Source organism: Fusarium odoratissimum, assembly GCF_000260195.1.
Source record: "Fusarium odoratissimum NRRL 54006 unplaced genomic scaffold supercont1.31, whole genome shotgun sequence".
Lineage (NCBI taxonomy): Eukaryota > Fungi > Ascomycota > Sordariomycetes > Hypocreales > Nectriaceae > Fusarium > Fusarium odoratissimum.
This window is the reverse complement of record NW_022158715.1, coordinates 286,124-304,760: the sequence shown is the minus strand read 5'-3', so window position 1 is coordinate 304,760 and position 18,637 is coordinate 286,124. Positions and strand designations below refer to the sequence as shown.

Below are 18,637 nucleotides of genomic sequence, written 5' to 3'. Positions count from 1 at the left end.
GAGCCGGCCGGCCAGAGTGAACCGGCTCTCTCCCGGTCCCGCAAGTCAGTGAATCAACAATCAATCAACTTCCCCGCCTCAAGATAGAGTCCAAGCTAAAGCAGCACCTAACGGCGGTAGTTGTATCTTTCTGCGAACTAACCAACCACTGCTAGGGTGTTTGGGTGGACCTTGCTGTCTGCGGGGTGCATTTCATATGACAAATCCGGGCCTTCTCATTTGAGTCAAGACGAGGTTCATGAACATCAGATTCAAACCAAACGCTTTTGCCGGAGCAATCTATTATCGCCAATTATCAAGTATAATACATTCTCGCTTTATATCACTGTCACCCTAATCTGTGTATTTTCCTCCATCTGCACCGTTTGGCTTGGACCTCTCAAGGCGACCGAGGCTCTGTCCGTCCATCCAGCCCTTTGGCCTTCTGCTCAGCTTCCACCTCACAGCCATGCACAATGCACCAAAGGTCTTGATGCCAAAAGCGACCCAGAGCAAGATCTCAGAAGCCAGGCGTCGTCTTCCGTGCATGCTGATACCGTCTGGTAAACGCTCCTCGAAATACCCCAGGTAACGAACAAAGAAAACTGAGTTAAGACATGTGTGACCGGCAGCGATGCCGAAGTAAGCAGCCGAAATGGCCCAGTAGGTGAGCCGGACCTTGTCCCATACGTAGTCGTCGAACTGCTCGATTTCCTCCTTGCTGCCCTTGGGAAGAGGACACCATCGCTTGCCGATGATGCAGCGACACTTCATCCAGTGAGGTCTGTTGGGAATAACCCACTCTCGGAGAATGTCCATAATGCTGAATACCAGAGCGACATAGATATTGACCCAGACGATCCAGCTACTGATCGGAAGTCCACCGCTGGCCATGTAGCTTCGCCAAGCTTCAAAGAAGATGTTGCCACATGGATCTTCATACGGGCCCGGCTTGGGGCAGTTGAAGGTGTCTTCTGGTAGTCGAAGTTCAGTGGCAATTTGGTTAAGATCATTAACGATATTTGAGTGATATCGTAGTCCCGAGGATGTGATTCCAACTTTTGGAAGACCCTTGGGGGCTGTGGGATGTTCCCATCCGAAGGAACTGGCGAACCAGTTTAGGTGCACCAAGAAATGAGAGGTATCATTGTTGGGAATAATGCCTTCAAACTGGTGATTTGTCAGTCGGAAGATCCGGAAAAGTGAATTTATATCTCGAAGTCTCGAAATATCGAGAATATGAGAAGTGAGTGATTATGGGTGAACTTACCGAGACCAAGGCTAATGGCTTCCATAGAAGATGATCAGGATCACCACGAATAATGGTGGTACCGGCAATAAACACAATGGACGCCAAAATGACTGAAATAACACTGCCAATTACACCCAAGATGAGAAGAGCATCAGAAATGTTCTTCCTCGTAGGCTTGGTGAGATACTTGAGCATCATGTTGATGATGCAAGTGAGCCGATGCCCAGCTCAGGGCAGAAACTGATGCTGACGATGACGTTACAGAAGAGATAAGAAGATGTCGTGTTTAGGCTGTGAAGAATAAATGAGAGAAATAAATGAGTGCGAGAATGAGAATGTGTAAGTAAAGGTAACTTAGTTGATGATGACTCTATACCTTAGTGAAAGTGCCCCTATTGAACGATGGGATTGGAATGAATGGGCTCAGCCTCGTTTTCTCATCATGCACGATACGAGAAGAGAATCAATAACAACGCGGGGGGGCTTGAGGCGAGTCGCCGAACTAGGTCTAGTCTTTATCTGCAGACGCCCGATGTTCAGGGGTGCTTTAGGGGAGACTACAGCACGTGAGGCCTAGATATTTTCACTCAATACCCATATTCTTACAATCAACCCACTGATTCACTGATCAAAGGAAACAGAAGCTTGTGATATATGGATCCATCATTAGAGATTGATGATGATGTTCTAGAATGAAATCCTCAACCTCGGCAGTCCCAAAATAGACCCCTCGCTAGTAATAAATAGTTCTATCGACGGGTATTAATATTTGGCGGCCTCAGTTCTCGACCCATGATACATATCAAATGGATCCATCTGCCAATTTCCATTCCTTCAAAGACCATCTCGCATCGGATGTTTAATATTACCCGTTAACCCCCTGCGTAACGCCCGAGGCCGAAGCATCCGTTGCACACTCTCGGAGGCCTTGACTAACAAAATGTCACGTCGGGCGCTAAGGTAGTTCTGACAACTGTCTTGTCTTACCTTAGGGTACAGAATGCAATGTAATGCAATGCAAGTCAGTGATAGGCGCCCGGGAATAAATCACTAGTCAATCACCCCTGTATCATGTCTTTCATCTGTTTTGCTGTCCATTCGTGACGATCCTTTTGCTTCTCTCTCGGGGAGTTTCTATCAGATCTACCCACTATCGGCTGTTCTCACATTTCTTGAATTCTGAAACCATGGTGATGGGAAATACTGGAGCTGTGCCGCTTGTTAATAAGGCTAGGCGAGGAAAGGACACAACGTCCATGGCAGATTCCGAGAAACGGGCGAAGGAGCAAGGATGACACCTGAGTCCGCGTATAGCTTCGACTTCCCTCGGGTCTTCAAACACTGTCTTCCAGCATGTCAGCTTTCGACAACAGGCATTGTCTCCTGTGATACAACCCTCCTGATGCTTTACAAGGCTCAATGGACATCAAGTCACCCAGGCAATAGTCATGTACTCATCTAACTTGTTGTCAGTGTTGATTGAGCTGTCTCTCACAAGGCTGACAACTGCCGAAGATCGTCATGGCCATCAGATAAGACAAACGACCACAACCCTTTCACTTTACATCCGGAGTTTCACCAACCTAATGAGACACGAGACCTGGCAAGGATTCATTAGGAGCTTTATTCCCAAATCCAGCAACTTTAGGAAAGGTTTCCTCGACACTAGCTTCTTCACCAGGGGTTTGAAACACAAAGTCTGTGCTTGATGACCCCTCAATCGGTGCCTGTTTGATGTTCCACCATCCATTCACCATCTATGAGTGGTCATCACACGGGCAGATAGTTCTGGAGTTTTTCCACCGCTCTCAGCTCGTCTTCAAACATGGTTAGCTTGGTTCATTGCGTTGGGGTAGGATAGCATGGGTTCGGCTTTTTAACTTATAAGAGATGCTGCTCTCCAGCTTGAATGGAAGACAGAGAGACGATAGCTTCACTCACTGCTGGCTTGGATAACTGACCTGGGGTCTAGTCCTCTTTACATTCTTTTGCTCTATTCATTCATTACCATTCTGACTACATACGTTCTTTTTCGTACACTATTCCAACCGAATACATTCGTTCCTTGCTTGACCTCTAAGCCAGCATCACAATGTCTCGTCTTCTCACTTTCGCTGCCGGCCTGGCGCTGGCTGCTGCCCAACTCACCTCCTCCTCGCTCGAGAACCACGTCGATACCCTCACCTTGGGTGCCTCTTTCAACCCCGTCAAGGAAGCTTACTGGACTGGTCTTCCCCATCATCGCCGAACTCCCTTTGCCGTCTCTCCTGATGGAAAGACTGCTTTCCTGGCTTACCTCGATGCCAGTGGTACCGGTGTCCACATCCAGGGTGTTGACCCCAAGACCTTTGCTGCTGTTGGAACTCCTGTTACTGTCAAGAACGGTAAGGAGGCCGGTGGTCTCGTTGCCCACAACGATGGTTTCGCTATCCTGACCAACGAGGTTGTTTCTGGAGAGTCCAAGGATCCTCTTCCTGTGATCTACAAGTACACCAATGGCAAGCAGGCTTTCCGAACTCTCCTTGGAGGCTCTGGCTTCTCAGGAAATGCTCTGGCTTCTCCTGACATCAACGGTGATCTCGTCTTCTCCGAGAAGGCTGGCTACTATGCCGCCTACATCGTTGTCACCTCTTACAGTGGCGATGCTTCCGGTCACTTTGGTGATGCCATCCGCTACATCACCCCTGAGGGTAAGGTTGAGGAGATCCAGGGCGCTTCTTCTTCATGGGGCTGCTCCCATAACACCGGTATTGCCTTCGAAGCCGCCGATGAGCCCCCTTTCGCTTCACTTTGCTCCGAAGACCAGGGTGCTATCTGGTTGAACACCGAGACTCAGGGCATGAGCAACAACGGTGTCAAGGTCTCCAACGAGCACGTCATCAACGGTGCTAGTAACGAGCCCATGGGTGGAATGAGTGGCTCTTACAGCTCTCTCGCTCGCTTCATTGGTGCTGACTCTTACATCTTCTCCTGGGTTTCCCGTGGTGCTATCGATCTTACTCTCAACGACTGGATGGGTGAGGGCTACACTCACGCTGAGAACCGTACCAACAACCGCAACGTTGCCATTGCTCTGTTCTCTGACAAGAAGACACTTATTGGCGAGCAGGCTTCCTCCAAGGTTGGCGCCAAGGATGGTGACAGCCAAGTCAACTGGGTGACTGATGGTGCCAACGACTGCTCCAACGCTCACGTTGCTACCTTCGATGCTTCCACTGCTCTTGTTACCTGGGAGGAGATCTCCAACCCCGTCTGCGAGTTCGAGGCCATGGGCTGCAAGGGCAAGTTTGCTGGTACCAAGTTCCAGGCTGTCGACAGCAAGGGCAAGAAGCTTGGCTCTGCCATCACCTCTGAGGATACCTACGTTGCTGGTGACATGGTCACTATGTCTGATGGCCGTATCTGCTGGCCCTATGTCAACATGGCTTGGTCTCTCAGTGGTCCTACCCAAGCTGCTGATGTCAAGAAGATCTCTTTCGCTTGTATCTCCAACGGCAGTGGCTCTGGATCCGGCTCTGGATCTACTACCAAGGCTTCTACTGCTGTCGCTCAACCTGCTGCTACCAAGACTCCTAATGCTGGTGCTGCTAAGCCTTCTACTGCCGAGGCTGCTGCTGGTGCTGAGGTTTCCTCTGCTGAGTCTGACGTCCCTGAGGGTGCGCCTCGTCCCTCTTTCGCTACAGTCCCTGACTCTGTGACTGATGTTCTCTCCGCACCAACTGAGGTCACTTCGTCTGCTGCTGCTGCTGAGAAGCCTTCCTCAGTTGTCATCAAGCCGTCTGCCCCCGCTGCACCTGTGGATGGTGACAACGAGCCTGCTACCACTGAGGCTCCTACCAAGGCCGCTCCTACCGCGTCCAAGCCCACCGACGGCGAGGACGATTGTGATGAGCAAGAGTCCGGTAACGCCCCTGTTGCTGCCCCTGTTGAGACTATCCCCACCTCCGCCGATGGTGAAGATGACTGCAATGAGGAAGCCTCCGGGAACTCCCCAGTTACCACTCAGGCACCCACCAAGGCTAACAAGTCTTCTGGCCGCCGCACTCGCACTCGAACCCGCACTCATACTCGCCGCCCCAGCTCCCCCTTTTCCAAGAAGGAGTGTGTAGCTAAGACCGTTACCCAGACTGTCTATGTTACTGCTACTGCTGCCCCTGGATACTAGTGGCTGGTTCATTAGCAGTACATGAAATCGCCTGTGTGCCTGACAATTATTCGTTCTTGTATATAGTACTTTACCTTTAACAGCCCGCGTGTCATATACAAGATACGCTATGGAGGCTTTGTTTATACTTGACATGAATACTTGGAATTGTAAGACATGATGCTCGAAATCTAGAATGTGAATAGGAGACAAGAGTTGTCTAGAGAGCTACTTGTTAATCATGGATGTGAATGACTATCTCTGCACAGCTTGAAGTTTAAAAATGTGCGGATCTAACATCGAATGTCATTGTTATCAAACTTCGGAATCTTCCACATTGCGTTGAGAAAACCGAGCTGGATTTGTTTAACTTTGGTTTAATCAACTACTCTCGGTGATGCCGTCATCGTCTTAGACGGGATTTTATGACCAACGACGCAGCAAATTTGACTTACAAGAATAGTAAAAAGACCTCGACTGAAATTCCCATTTCGCGTAAATAATATCGGCAATTGACTGATATGGCTCTTTAACGTCCCATCGGCCGTTAAATCCACTGTTGTAACCGACAGTTGGGATCATCTCGGCGGTTTTCTTGGAACCGTAAGTGGATATCGTTTGGCGCGGCTGGCGTCATAGGGGTCTTTAGCACCAAATCTTTCTTTCAACTTCGCTTCCTCTCAAACTTCTTCCTCAACCATAGTTATTTCACTCAATTAAGCCTATCACTCTGATAGCTTGACTCTAATTGACAGTTCGAGACGTTTACTTAAGGGACAGGCGACAAGTACGCCGTCGTCGGCGTCATGGTAAGGGCGGTAGATCGTGGTGTTCGCAACACCGTTGTGAGAGACGAGGAAACACCACTATTGGGATCGTCACTCTCTAGACCCCAGAAGAAGTCTTGGAAGGAGCGTTTACAACATGATGTCTCTTGTTCGTGGGCCGATGCCGTGTTACTGGCCTGTTATGTCGTAACTGGACTTCTCGACAGCTCCTCTATCCAGGTCTGGGGAACATTCGTGTCTATGCAGACAGGTCAGTAACTTATAGCAACGACTAAGAAGATCGATGGCTAACAGGAACCAGGAAACACTGTATATGTCGGTCTCGGGCTGGCAAGCTTCGCGACATCGACTCCTGGCCCTCGTCTATACAAATCCGCTCTGTCTATTGCATCTTTCTGTCTCGGCTCTTTCCTATTTGCTCGCTTCCATCGGCTTGTATCTCCTAGACGTCGCTGGGTTCTCTGTGCATCTTTCACAATCCAGGCCCTTCTCACAAGCGCAGCTGCGTTGATCGTCACCTTGCGACCGCCTGGCCCGAACACGGATAGCCTGGCATGGAATGTACTAGTGCCAATCGCTCTCATGGCCTTCCAGAGCTGTGGACAAGCTGTAGCAAGTCGAGCTCTGAAGCAGAACGCTCTTATCAGCCTGGTCCTGACAAGTGTGTATTGCGACTTATTCTCCGACAAAGAGCTGTTCGCATTGGACAACGTGTCGAGGAATCAGCGAGCAGCTGCGCCGACGCTACTACTTGTCGGTGTGATAGCCGGCGGGTTGTCTGCGCAAAGCTCTGTCGGCATTGCGGGAGCCTTATGGATCGCCGCAGGGCTAAAGCTCTGCATGGTCATCGCATGGTTCCTGTGGCGCTCAGAGGAAGAAACGGAGGAGAATTAGTTCCGGATGTACGGAATTAAAGGCATAGTTTTATCAGTTATTTCGAATGAACGTCATCATGCAGCTTCAACAGTCAAGTGACCTGAAGTCGAATTGGCTGATGCAACATTGGTGACAGACTGGTTGATCATGTCAGGCATCAGGGATCTCGGGCTTTGTAAACATCTTGCCGATGGTTTAGTCAGATACTGGAAGATACTCAATATCAATTGATCAGCTGGATACAACACAAACCCGAGGCCGGACATCCTTTACCAAGATTCGCGACGTTGGAGAGGATGTGCCGTGCGTTGGGTTGCATGGCGCAGACTCAATTCGTGACCTGTTTCTTCTTCGGGATACCTATCTAGGAATTACAGGCTCTAATAGGACAACACGGCTTACTGTGATTTGCGAACAAGCAAATGATCTTCACGTCTAAGCTGTCCCCCCAGGACAGAAGCACTCCGGCATCGGGCCATCGACCGGCCGGCCCGGAGCCGAAGAATCTGCCTCTTTGGGAGAGCAACTCGGAGCTGTGGAACACAGAGAAAAGGGCCGTCAAGCGAAAATTTGAGACTATGAGAAACAGAAATTGAGTGATTGGTAAGGATACAGACGCAAATTATGAAAGAAAAGTTTTGTATAATCGGGCCATTATGGCGGCTACTGTTGAAAATTGAGAATTCATCACGCATTGGGCACCTCTTGTTCAATTATTCCCTGTCCTATGCCCCCGCTTGGCTTGGGGTGGTCTTTGGTGTCACAGTCACAGTTTACGTACTGAAGGGTTAGAGTAGGATTGCCGAAGCGGAGCCTCCGCCTGTTTTGATAAGACTTTTCTTTCATATGCTTCAAGTTTTTCGTTTGCCTTGGATTTAGAATTTCACCTTGTTGGACTGGACCATCAGCTCGGATATACGAGTGAAGATCATAAAGAGTGGGGAGACAGAAGCGAAAAAAGGACAGAATATCGTTTGTATTCCCGCGATGAGCGCTGGTAGAGTTACCTTGGGGCATTTGCATTGAATTCACTGTTACAGCTACAGTTGCAGTTACGGGGAAGAGTGACGGGTGTAACCGTTTGAAGATGAGAGTGTCGTGTTGTGCTGTGCTGTGCTGCTTAGTGAGAGTGATGAGTTGTTCAGGCCGGAAAAGGTGAGCTTACAGGACAGCACAGCGCATTAATACGGGATGCGTACAAGGTTAACTAGTGAAGGAAAGGTGCATTCTTTGCTCAAGATAACATCTTCAAACAAGAGTCAAAGAGTACCCCATTCATGGCGCCACTGCGAGTCATTGGAGCAGTCCGAGTGGTGATCTGATCGGCGGGCGGTGGATCCTCTCGTTTTGCCGAGCGAGCGAGCGAGGGTAGCGGATGGATGCATTGAATAGATTCAGTCAGTGAGTGTCAGAATGTGAGAGAATCCGCAGCTGCATCTGCATCTGCATCTGGAAGCGAAGCTTGTTTAAAAGTCAAAGTCTCCCCCCCCCCCCGCATTTTGTTGCTTGTCTTCTGTTGGCTCCCAAGACCAATACCAAGAACAAGACAAGACCAAGAGTGTCTCGTGCTCATTGCTTGTGCTTGAGCTTGTACTCCCTCCTCGTCTCTTATTTCCAGGTCGTGTACAATTGCCAACCCAAAAAGAGTCAAGAGTGCAAAACGCCCAGAAAATTTAAACTCAATCCATTGGTACACTTCCTCTACCTTAAACCAACTTACCCACCCACTTCTGCATTACTTCCGATCCGATTGACTCCAATCACTGGGAAGGCGCCTCGCTCCGCCTCAGTTCCCTTTATTACATCCAGCTCATCTCCTTCTTCCCTGGGGGGTCCAGGGTCTGGGTCTAGGTCTGAGATATATACATTCATCCATATATATCCGTCCGTAACCCGGTCTTGATCATTCTTGGCGTTTATCTCTCATCTCTCATCTCTTTTCTTTTCTTTTGTCCAGTCCATATCTTATCTCGATAGCAACAACCACAAACAAACCACCCTCGGCTCTTGACGGTGTCACAAGACGGAAAACGAACCGATCATCTATTCGCCCCCTCCTGCCGATCTCAACTCTTCTCGAACCGTTCCATCGACGACATCGAAAAACAAACACCATCTTCTTCCATCTCGTCGCATCACGGCCACTGAGTAGCCACAGGCCGGATGTCGAGCGACGTGGAAATGGAAAAGGTCCCCATTCCCGTGCCGTTCCCTCCTCCGGCCGCCGTTGACGATGTCGATTCGACTCTCGGAAAAGACGTTGTAAATACCCTCCTCACCCTCTGCGCAACTTGTGCGCATGCCACCAACGTCGCAAATACTAACATTACGTCTCCTAGGACGCCCACGTTCACTATGGCGACGCTATGAGCCCCCTCGAGAAGGGTCTTCTCTGGAAACAAGACCTACGCATCATCCCACTATCAGGCGCCATCTATTTCCTATCCTTCCTCGATCGAACGAATATCGGAAACGCCATGATCCTCAATTCGTCGACCAACAACGATATGCAGCGCGAGACCAACATGACCGACCACCAATTCGTTATCTCCCTCATGGTCTTCCTCGTATCCTATGCGGTGTTCGAAGTTCCAAGTAACATGCTACTCAAGAAATTGCGACCCAGCCGTTGGCTCGCTTTTCTCATGTTTTGCTGGGGTGCAATGACGATATTGACGGCTGCCACCAACAACTTCGGCAGTGTTACAGCTGTGCGATTCCTACTGGGTGTTTTCGAAGCTGGGTTGTTTCCTGGGTTGGTATACTACTTGACATTTTGGTACAAGCATGATGAGCGCAGTGTTCGGTAAGTCTTTCCGTGTCCAGGCTTTACCAGCTGTCGTGGCCCAGCGGTCGAGGTGCTAACTTCGAACCTTCAGCGTCGCATTCATCCTCGCATCTGCCACTCTCGCCGGCGCATTTGGCGGCGCAATTGCCTATGGCATCGGCCACATGAACGGCACAGCTGGTCTCTCTGGCTGGCGCTGGCTCTTCATCATTGAGGGCATCCCGTCTTGCCTAGCCGCCTTCCTGGTTCTCTTCTTCCTACCCGATTATCCGGAGCGGGCAAAATGGTTATCTGAAGCAGAGAAGGATATGGCTATTCATCGATTGTACTATGAGGGTTCTAAGGAATCGCATCCGACGATGAACTGGGCAGAAGCCAAGGAAACCCTGATGGACTGGCGATTGTATGCGCATTATGCAATTTACTTTGCGTCTGGCCCGGCATTCGCGAGTTTGAGTTTGTTTGCGCCCTCAATCACCGTTGGTTTGGGATATTTCGACTTGAAAGCACAGTTGATGACGGTGCCTCCGTGGGCCATTGCTTATGGTAAGTTGAGCCTGCTTTCTTGGCTTTAAGAAGTTAGCAAAACTGACCGTGCACAACAGTCTGCCAGGTTTTGGTGGCTTGGTCGGCGGACCATTTCAACGCCCGAGGCATTCACACGGCCATAGCTGCAGCCGTGGGCGCTATTGGCTTCATTATATCGGCTGCGCTCCCGGCCGACGCCTATGCAGCCCGCTACGGAGGTTTAATAATGGCAACGGCTGGCTCCTTTGCATGCATGCCACCCATGCTGGGATGGCTCAGCTCCAATGTGTTTACGACGGCCTCTACCGGTCTTGCCATTGCCCTCAACGTTAGTCTCGGCGGGGGAATTGGACAGATCCCTGGTGTTTGGATCTACCAGACCTCACAGCGAGAAGGAGGATTCACGACAGGGCACTGGGTCAATGCGGCTCTGTTGCTGTTTGTGTCAGTTGTGGCCCTGGGTCTGAGGATGTTCTATGGTTGGAAGAATCGGCAGTTGAGAGAATATGCCGAAAGTCGCGCAGTGCCTTATCGATGCTATAAGTTGTAGGAAGACATGTTCTTCATGATATGTTATGTTATGAACTATTCAATGAATTCAAAGGTCGAGTCTGTTCATATTGCGTGATGACGATGTTTCGGTTCTTACACCAGGGAATAATGAGTGGTTCTCGCACGATGAACTCCAATGCTACCCAGCTGAATCATATCTCAATGAGTCAATCTGTTGAAGAAAGAAGATTCAAGAACCAGTAATTTGTTCATCGGTACCAAGAGACAGGGTCTCTCCTTGGACTAAGAAAACTTAGGACTTTCATTCCAAATGACAAAATAAACTTTGCAAAAGCCCTCCTAAAATCATGACAGCTTACCTAAGTCTTTCTGTCACTCAGGGTCAAGGTCCCAAGTTTTCTTACCTCCCCTAGGATCTGAAGTCAAAATCGCTTGTCTCCAAGTGCCGAGATCCTGATGGAGACAAAGTTCCAGGAACGGCATCCAACCAACAAGCACCAAATCAGGGTTTCTGTAGCAGTCTCGAAACCCCTGGTCAGTATAGCTGAGACACCACCATCATGAGAGTTTAAGCTGGATGATATCAGTAATGCTGCTAGCCGCGTAATGACCTCACGAGCTTCATTTAGGCAGCGGAAATAATTATCAGAACTCACCGCCGCGTCACGGCGCTTATGAGAAAGGCTAGAGCACATGGCCCAGAGACGTTTCGGGCGTCCCATCGGTGTGCCTACTGACAACACCATGAATCCCTGACTATCGTGGTCTAGACCCTCGCACAGAGCTTCTTACAGCCCGGATAAGCTAAGCCCATACTGTACAAACCAGGGACGGATGAGGGATAACCAGCATTGTCCATGCTGTTTCATCGAATTTTGTGATGAGTTTTTTTGCTTTTCAATACGGAGCATATGTTCCCATTAACAGGTGAGCTATAAGCCCTGGGAAGACGTTGGGTTCTGAGGAAATCCAATCAAGAGGGAATATGAGCAGCCTTGGCATGTTGGTAATATGCAGCCAGGGTCTGAAATAGAGATCCAGACCAGGCCAGCAGGTAACATAGCATAAAGCCAAGTAACGTCCGAGTGGTGTTGTACTGTCAGCAGCCAGCCCAGTCCAGGTCGAATTTAAAAGCCTGTTTTGAGACTGGCTGCATTTGTCTAGATGGAAGACAAGAGATAATAATAGACGGTGGATGAAATTGAGTGGTTGTACAGTATCAGGTGCAGTATCGTCATGATCAACATCTCGGATCAACATTTTCCATTCTTGTCAAAAGTGAAGCAATCCAGCTGAGGGAGAATAAGTATTGCGATATAGGTGGCTTTCTCTGACTCGTTGAGGAACAGATCTGCCCTGAGGTGATACGACGGATATGCAAAGGAAAAAGTAATGATGTGAAATAGTGTTACAGTACGATGGACACGAACATCAGTTTGTGGAGTGAGTGACTCTGGAGGTGGAGGCTCGAGTTATCGATCAAACTCAATAAATAGACGGTTTCGAATTCAGTCAGACCATCACGAGAAACTCATCTCTTGTACGAGATTAAACTCCATCCGTTGATGAATGATTCCGGCCTGGGGAACCTTGCAGTGAGTGAAGCTCCAGCTTGCTGTGATTTCATTCTCAGCAGCCAACCCACTGGAACAGCCGCCACCAAGCCAAGACATCGCAGGGCTCTAGATCCTCTAATTGGGCGCTGGCAGCTTCAGATATCCACTCTCAGAGAGCGTGATGTCGTCACCAGCGTCATAGGGCGGAGATCTCGCCAGGAGCACCATTTACGTACAAGCAATAATTATCTCCAATGCATAGATTGTCTATCGAATCGTTGCTGTAGTCATGATGGATTTTTTCCCTTTTTTTCCAAAAAAAAGAAACGATGGATGTAGGTATGAGGTATTAGCCTCGAGATATGCGTAAATGATAAGGTAAACCGATGATGCCACTAACAAGCGACGAAGCACATGCATAGCATGGCATGGCACCCTAGCGCGGAGCATGGGTGAGAGAGGTGATGCCATCATCATCATCATCATCATCGCTGCGTGGGTGTGCACCTGGACCCCTTCTCTCACTTCTGCTCTCTGCCTGCGGTGATTTGTGTCATTCCGTTAGGGGGAGACACAGGCAGCTTTGTATCTTTGTATTGCAGTCAGTGACGGACGGGATGCATCAGTACTCCGGCGGCTGTGACGATATCGCGGGGACTTTGGTACTGATTGACGCTTTGGGTGACTTCATCTTGTGTCTGTCTACAATACACGCCCACGACTTCGAATAGAGTCTAGTCGGCACGTTTTATGTCAATATGAGGCTCTATCCTTAACTCAACATCTTGACTGTTTATTTTCTTTTCTTTCTCTCGTCTCGTGATTTTTGTTTACGAGCTGAAGTTGTCAACGTCACAGCGAGTCTCTTCATTGGATACCCCGCTATCACCACTACTGACTGACTGGACTGGACTGGACTGTATTTACCTCGTTGTCTATTTAGCTTTGACAGCCATCGTCATTCACCTTCACTCGCCAGCGTCTTACAAGTACTCTGTTTCAGCTGTAATCATGCATACAGTACATTCAGGGCAATAGTCTCCGAGATTGACCTCTCTTGTTCACTCAGTGACCTCACTCCCCAGACCACAGCTCCTCGACTCCCGCCAATTTCCTCACTGAATTGACTACAAACCCCTGTGTCTTCCAAGGTTTCCCGCTGGGAACGCCCCCCATCCCCACTCGATCCGCCTGGCGTTGGCCTAGAATCCTGCTAAAAATCTGGGCTGCCACTCCAAGTGGGCTGCCCACCCTTTCCGTTTCGTCACCTCTCAAATCTCGGTCCTCCCCCCGTCAAAAAGAAACCAGGCTCTACCTTACCATACCTGACCTTGCCTTGCATTGCCTCGAACAAAAACAAGCAACCAGCGCAAGGCAGTTTTATCCCAATCGATTTCCTTTTCCTGGTTTCTTCCCTTGGGACGACTTCTCTTTTCTCTTTCTTCTCCATCCTCCAACATCTGTGTCACTTTTCGACTCACAACGTTAACCCTTACTCATCTCTTCACTGCTCGACTTTCTACGACACCCTCACATCAAACGTCAAACAAGAAACGCTCCCGTCCGCTAGAGTAGACCTGCTAAACCCCGCATCGTCCACAGAGCAGTCCAACCCTGTTTTCCTGCTTCCGTCAAGAAATCTATCCCATTTCGTCTTTTATGATAATATTGCCCGCGCTTTGCGACACACCAAACAAAGCTCACGTTTACGATCACGACTCGCTACGACTCCAAGACGGAATAGCTCTAGGCTAGATCAGCGAAACCCGTTTTTGGTTGCACTACACATTAGAAGCAACTACTGCTCTCAAAGACGTCCAATCGCCCATTACTTGCTACCAAAGTTGGCCCAAGGCCTCACGACCTTTTCTCTCACAGGCGACTGTCGCGCCTAAGCGACAATTTCTCCAGCCATGTCTACCATTCAGCAACTCAAGAACTTTATCCGGCACGGCATGTTCTAACCCACTATTCTGCCAAGTTTGGCCCGTTTTTATCAGTCGCTGACAATGGTTGCTTAGGCAAGCAAGCTCGTGCCGCTGCTCCTGAAGAGGCTCCACGCAAGACAGAACAGCAGCAGGCGCCCACAGTCCAGCACAAGACAGCATCAGACCCCAGTAACACCCACTACGCACGGGCACAAGAGCCCGGAAACGAATATGGCGATGACGATTACGCACGCAGCAAGAGCAAGAAGCGCGTCGACGATGAGAAGCTCGCCAAGCTTATTGCCGAGGAGAATGCCAGCAAGAGCAAATTCCCTCGTTACCCCGGCCTCGAGCGCTGGGAACTCGTCGACAAGATGGGTGATGGTGCCTTCAGCAATGTTTACCGCGCCCGCGACACAACAGGTCAGCAAGGCGAGGTCGCTATCAAAGTAGTACGCAAGTACGAGATGAACAGTATGCAGGTAAGCAAACACCGGGGTCGTCTGTATCTGTCACCCTATCTCCTTTTGTTATGATGTTTCTTGTGGTTTTCATTCGTCCGCTTTCTCTTTCTTTGGGTCCCCATTTACCAACACGGGGTTGTCCCCTTTCATAGGGCAATAAGCATTTACATCCAGACTTCAAGAAAGTCCCGAAGGCAGCAGAGGTGCGAGAAGATTCTCCTTACGTTACTATTTCTTTCCTATGTCTGGGCCAACGCTGTCCCCGTCTGAAGTCAGTTCCTGCTGTCTTGATGGCGGGGATAGCCAGCCTTTAGACTCGAGGACATGCGAGGCAGAATACTGACACTCCTGCAGCGATCAAATATCTTGAAGGAGGTCCAGATTATGCGCCAACTCGACCACCCCAATATTATTAAGCTCGTCGAATTCTCCGAATCGAGGCAATATTATTACATCATTCTGGAGCTTGCCCCAGGTGGTGAACTTTTCCACCAGATTGTCCGCTTGACATATTTCAGCGAGGAGCTTTCCCGACACGTCATTGTTCAGGTGGCCAAGGCTCTTGAATATCTCCACGAGGAGAAGGGTGTTGTTCATCGGTATGTCATGACTCTTTTTGGGCCGCTTGATGTCAGAAGTGGTGATGCCCCTCCTGACGTCATTCGCCTCTGCACGGCCTTGGAATCATCACTAACATCCCTACCAGTGACATCAAGCCCGAGAACATTCTGTTTGAGCCCATTCCTATGGTGCCTTCTAAGCACCCGAAACCCAAACAGCCTGGCGATGAGGACAAGGTTGACGAGGGCGAGTTCATTCCCGGCCAAGGTGCCGGTGGTATTGGTCGCATCAAGATCGCCGATTTCGGTCTCTCCAAGATTGTCTGGGATAACCAGACCATGACGCCCTGTGGAACTGTTGGCTACACAGCACCCGAGATCGTAAAGGACGAGCGATACTCCAAGTCAGTCGATATGTGGGCTCTAGGATGTGTGCTATACACTCTGCTTTGCGGTTTCCCACCATTCTATGATGAGAGTATCGAGGTGCTTACTGAAAAAGTCGCCAAGGGCCAGTACACTTTCTTGTCGCCATGGTGGGACGAGATCTCAAAGTCTGCCCAGGATCTTATCAGCCATCTCTTGACTGTGGATCCTGAGAAGCGATTTACGATTACCGAGTTCCTCGCTCACCCATGGATCGCCGGAAACGGACCTACTCCTCGAGATGAGATGAAGAAGTCTGATGGCATGCTCCGGGCCTTTGATGCTACGAAATTCGAAGAGTCTGGCAAGCGATACGACTTCCGATCTCCTGGCGCTGTGAACCTGCGTGAGGTCTTTGATGTCGGTTATGCTGTTCATCGTCAGGAGGAAGAGGGCAAGCGAAGAGCGCAGATCGGCCCCAAGGGCACACCAGCGCGCTTCCTCGGAGGCCTCAACGAGGAAGATGAAGACGATGATGTCATGCAGATCGATGGTCAAGATAACACCGCTGCCAAGCCTAACGCAGCGACTCAGGCCCTTGAGCAAAGTATGCGAAAGGCCAACATCCGAGATCAAGAGCAACAGCAACAATCTCGGGGTCGTGAGCGGGAGCGTGCTGAAAGAGGTTACGGCCAACATTCGGCAACAGTCGCCGCGGCCGCTCGACAGCAGGTCCGTGAGCGCAATCGCCAGCGAGGAGCATTCGAGCTCAACCTGGACAACGCTACCCTTCTGGGCAAGCGAAACAAGAAGGTTCCTGTCATGGGGGTATAGGAGCCCAATGATATAGACTCAGCCGATGGTTCAGGAACAACAACACCCAAGCGTTTTAGCCTCGATGGTACAGTGTCGCCAAGACCAACACCTCTGCGGCGGCACTCTTCAGAGCTTCCTTTTATGTTTGAACAACATAGATGACTTAAAGACCACGGGCCTGGGGTGTGACAGTTTCACATTGACTTTTGTTCTTGGAAAGACGGAGGATGATAGTGACACCAGATATCGTCACGGGGGCACATTTATTCGGCATGGCAGAGGAGGAAACAGATTATTTGAAGTGCATTCAGGCGCAAGGAGTACCGGGTGATTGGCACGGCTAACGATACAGCCCGGGTCATTTTAGGACTCAAGACTATCTGCAACATTTTATGCCATGTAATATTTGTCAAAGGCCAGGGGCTATGTATGATTCAGCAGGGCTCTTGTCTCTTGGTATTTATAATCTCTCTCTGTGTGTATCTTTGTTCATTTCGTGAGGAGATGTTGTGGCAATATCGCGTTGTGCAATATCAATCATCCATAGGTTGGGAGTTTGGGGATCTCGTTTACGTATTGAATGACACGGTTTTAAGACTGAAGATATACTTGCTTGGATGTTAGAGATGTAGATTTATTTTCGAATTATACAATTGGATTGAATCAATATTCCTCGTCGTCTTCTTCTTCCTCTTCACTGTCCTCATCTGAAACAGGTAAATGTTCGCCATTGTTCTTCCTCAGGTCACCGCCAGACGGGACATTTCCACCTCTCTGCGACTTTGCCGGATCAGCTTGATGTTTTCCCTTGGTACAACCTTTTCGTCCACCTAATTTGTCGCAACATGTCCATCGGAATCCATCAGGCATCTCCTCTCTCATCTCAGGCGTATCAATCTCCCCATGACAATCCTCATCATGATCCGCCCAGAAATCCTCTGTGTCGTCAACTTCAAGTTCCCCTAACGTCATCAGCCTCATCCCAACAAACATGCACACAGAAGAGTAGGGGCTTGTTGACGTACCTGGATGGTAACGACACGACGTCTCAGTGTTATCTTCGTGCGTAAACGCCTGGTCACACTGAACACAGACAAACAAGTCGTTCATGGCTTTGCGCTTGAGGCCGGTCACTGGATTGTCAGCGGCTTTGAGGGCGCGGTAGTGGTTTAGGGCGCGGGCTTTGACGGAGCGGTCGTCGAGAAGGGCGAGGAGGATTGCGCGGACGTGTTGCTCTGGTGCGAGATGGACCATTTCTTGTTCTAGTGTGAGGTGAGTTGAACTGAGTGAGTGAGTAAGTGTTTGGTGTAAGTCAAGTGACGTCTTGAAGTTGGGGTAGTTGGGAGCTTGTTTTATTAGTGTCAGGGTGATGATACGCAGGGGTAGAGATATGATCTCAACTTTCCAGATTCTCCCAAATCGACGATCACCATAAAGAGTGAACTTAAAAGTCTTTTGATGAATTAGAATTTGGGAGTCATTGTGGTCCTTACTGCCTAAATGTCATCCCCGTCCTCATAATCGTCACTATCAATTGGCTCTTCGCCCGACTCTCTCCTTGATTTAGTTGGATCAGCTTCATGCCGCCCCCAGGTACAGCCAGCTTCGTCGCCTGGTTTATCACAGCAAGTCCAAACAAATCCTTCAGGGTATCCTGCACGCATTGAATCTGTGTCTATGGTCCCGTGACAGTTCTCGTCGTGGTCTGCCCAAATGTCGGCATCATAGTCAACCTCAAGCTCCCCTGTAACGTGCATGTCAGCTCTGGTGTTTCTGCACTGAAGGCGTTGATTCCTCACCCCAATGGTAGCAGCAAGCCTCTTTATCATTGTTGTCGTTTGTGTAAAAGGCCTCGTCGCATTGGACACAGATGCTAAGCTCATCTTCCGCCTTGCGTTTGCGTGTCTCGGAAGAATTATTGATAGCTTCCAGACTCTCGAAGTAACTGAGCGCACGGGATCGGGTGCCACTATCTTGGCAGAGAGCTCGTAGAATGGCACGGACTGTAGCGTCTGGCGCTTGTAACATATCGTCCAGATCAGACGAAGTCATGATGGACCAATTGAATGGGGGGGGGGG

General features: G+C 49.6%; 7 protein-coding genes across 17 annotated transcripts; 4 read left to right on the top strand and 3 right to left on the bottom strand.

The window, feature by feature from the left end:
* Positions 1-245: 245 nt before the first annotated feature.
* On the bottom strand, positions 246-1,799 carry FOIG_13219 (uncharacterized protein). The gene is made up of 2 exons (XM_031214351.1): positions 1,250-1,799; positions 246-1,149 (listed from the first exon to the last, which is right to left on the bottom strand). Exons 1-2 carry the CDS (start codon positions 1,427-1,429, stop codon positions 334-336), a joined length of 996 nt encoding a protein of 331 aa, XP_031056061.1. The 5' UTR covers positions 1,430-1,799; the 3' UTR covers positions 246-333.
* A 536-nt stretch (positions 1,800-2,335) lies between these two features.
* On the top strand, positions 2,336-5,666 carry FOIG_13218 (uncharacterized protein). The gene is made up of 2 exons (XM_031214350.1): positions 2,336-2,681; positions 2,730-5,666. The coding sequence occupies exon 2, from the start codon at positions 3,324-3,326 to the stop codon at positions 5,394-5,396; it is 2,073 nt and encodes a 690-aa protein (XP_031056060.1). The 5' UTR covers positions 2,336-2,681; positions 2,730-3,323; the 3' UTR covers positions 5,397-5,666.
* Positions 5,667-5,998: 332 nt separating this feature from the next.
* FOIG_13217 (uncharacterized protein) lies at positions 5,999-8,396 on the top strand. Its single transcript, XM_031214349.1, has 2 exons — positions 5,999-6,413; positions 6,465-8,396. Exons 1-2 carry the CDS (start codon positions 6,182-6,184, stop codon positions 7,055-7,057), a joined length of 825 nt encoding a protein of 274 aa, XP_031056059.1. The 5' UTR covers positions 5,999-6,181; the 3' UTR covers positions 7,058-8,396.
* Positions 8,397-8,489: 93 nt separating this feature from the next.
* Positions 8,490-11,011, top strand: FOIG_13216 (uncharacterized protein). 4 transcript variants are annotated; one of them, XM_031214346.1, is made up of 4 exons: positions 8,490-9,298; positions 9,379-9,845; positions 9,919-10,373; positions 10,433-11,011. In XM_031214346.1, exons 1-4 carry the CDS (start codon positions 9,203-9,205, stop codon positions 10,903-10,905), a joined length of 1,491 nt encoding a protein of 496 aa, XP_031056056.1. In that variant the 5' UTR covers positions 8,490-9,202; the 3' UTR covers positions 10,906-11,011. The 4 variants fall into 4 exon arrangements, with proteins under 4 accessions (XP_031056056.1, XP_031056057.1, XP_031056055.1 ...); XM_031214345.1 differs by having other exon boundaries at positions 8,562-9,301; positions 10,433-10,975; XM_031214347.1 differs by having other exon boundaries at positions 8,560-9,845.
* A 1,641-nt stretch (positions 11,012-12,652) lies between these two features.
* Positions 12,653-17,522, top strand: FOIG_13215 (CAMK/CAMK1/CAMK1-RCK protein kinase). 8 transcript variants are annotated; one of them, XM_031214337.1, is made up of 5 exons: positions 12,653-14,377; positions 14,446-14,834; positions 14,969-15,019; positions 15,171-15,415; positions 15,523-17,522. In XM_031214337.1, exons 1-5 carry the CDS (start codon positions 14,338-14,340, stop codon positions 16,574-16,576), a joined length of 1,779 nt encoding a protein of 592 aa, XP_031056047.1. In that variant the 5' UTR covers positions 12,653-14,337; the 3' UTR covers positions 16,577-17,522. The 8 variants fall into 8 exon arrangements, with proteins under 8 accessions (XP_031056047.1, XP_031056048.1, XP_031056050.1 ...); XM_031214338.1 differs by lacking the exon at positions 14,969-15,019; XM_031214340.1 differs by having other exon boundaries at positions 14,969-15,415.
* Positions 15,412-17,831, bottom strand: FOIG_13214 (uncharacterized protein). Its single transcript, XM_031214336.1, has 2 exons — positions 17,584-17,831; positions 15,412-17,520 (listed from the first exon to the last, which is right to left on the bottom strand). Exons 1-2 carry the CDS (start codon positions 17,810-17,812, stop codon positions 17,222-17,224), a joined length of 528 nt encoding a protein of 175 aa, XP_031056046.1. The 5' UTR covers positions 17,813-17,831; the 3' UTR covers positions 15,412-17,221.
* Positions 17,832-18,019: 188 nt separating this feature from the next.
* On the bottom strand, positions 18,020-18,637 carry FOIG_13213 (uncharacterized protein). The gene is made up of 2 exons (XM_031214335.1): positions 18,358-18,637; positions 18,020-18,302 (listed from the first exon to the last, which is right to left on the bottom strand). The coding sequence occupies exons 1-2, from the start codon at positions 18,608-18,610 to the stop codon at positions 18,055-18,057; spliced, it is 501 nt and encodes a 166-aa protein (XP_031056045.1). The 5' UTR covers positions 18,611-18,637; the 3' UTR covers positions 18,020-18,054.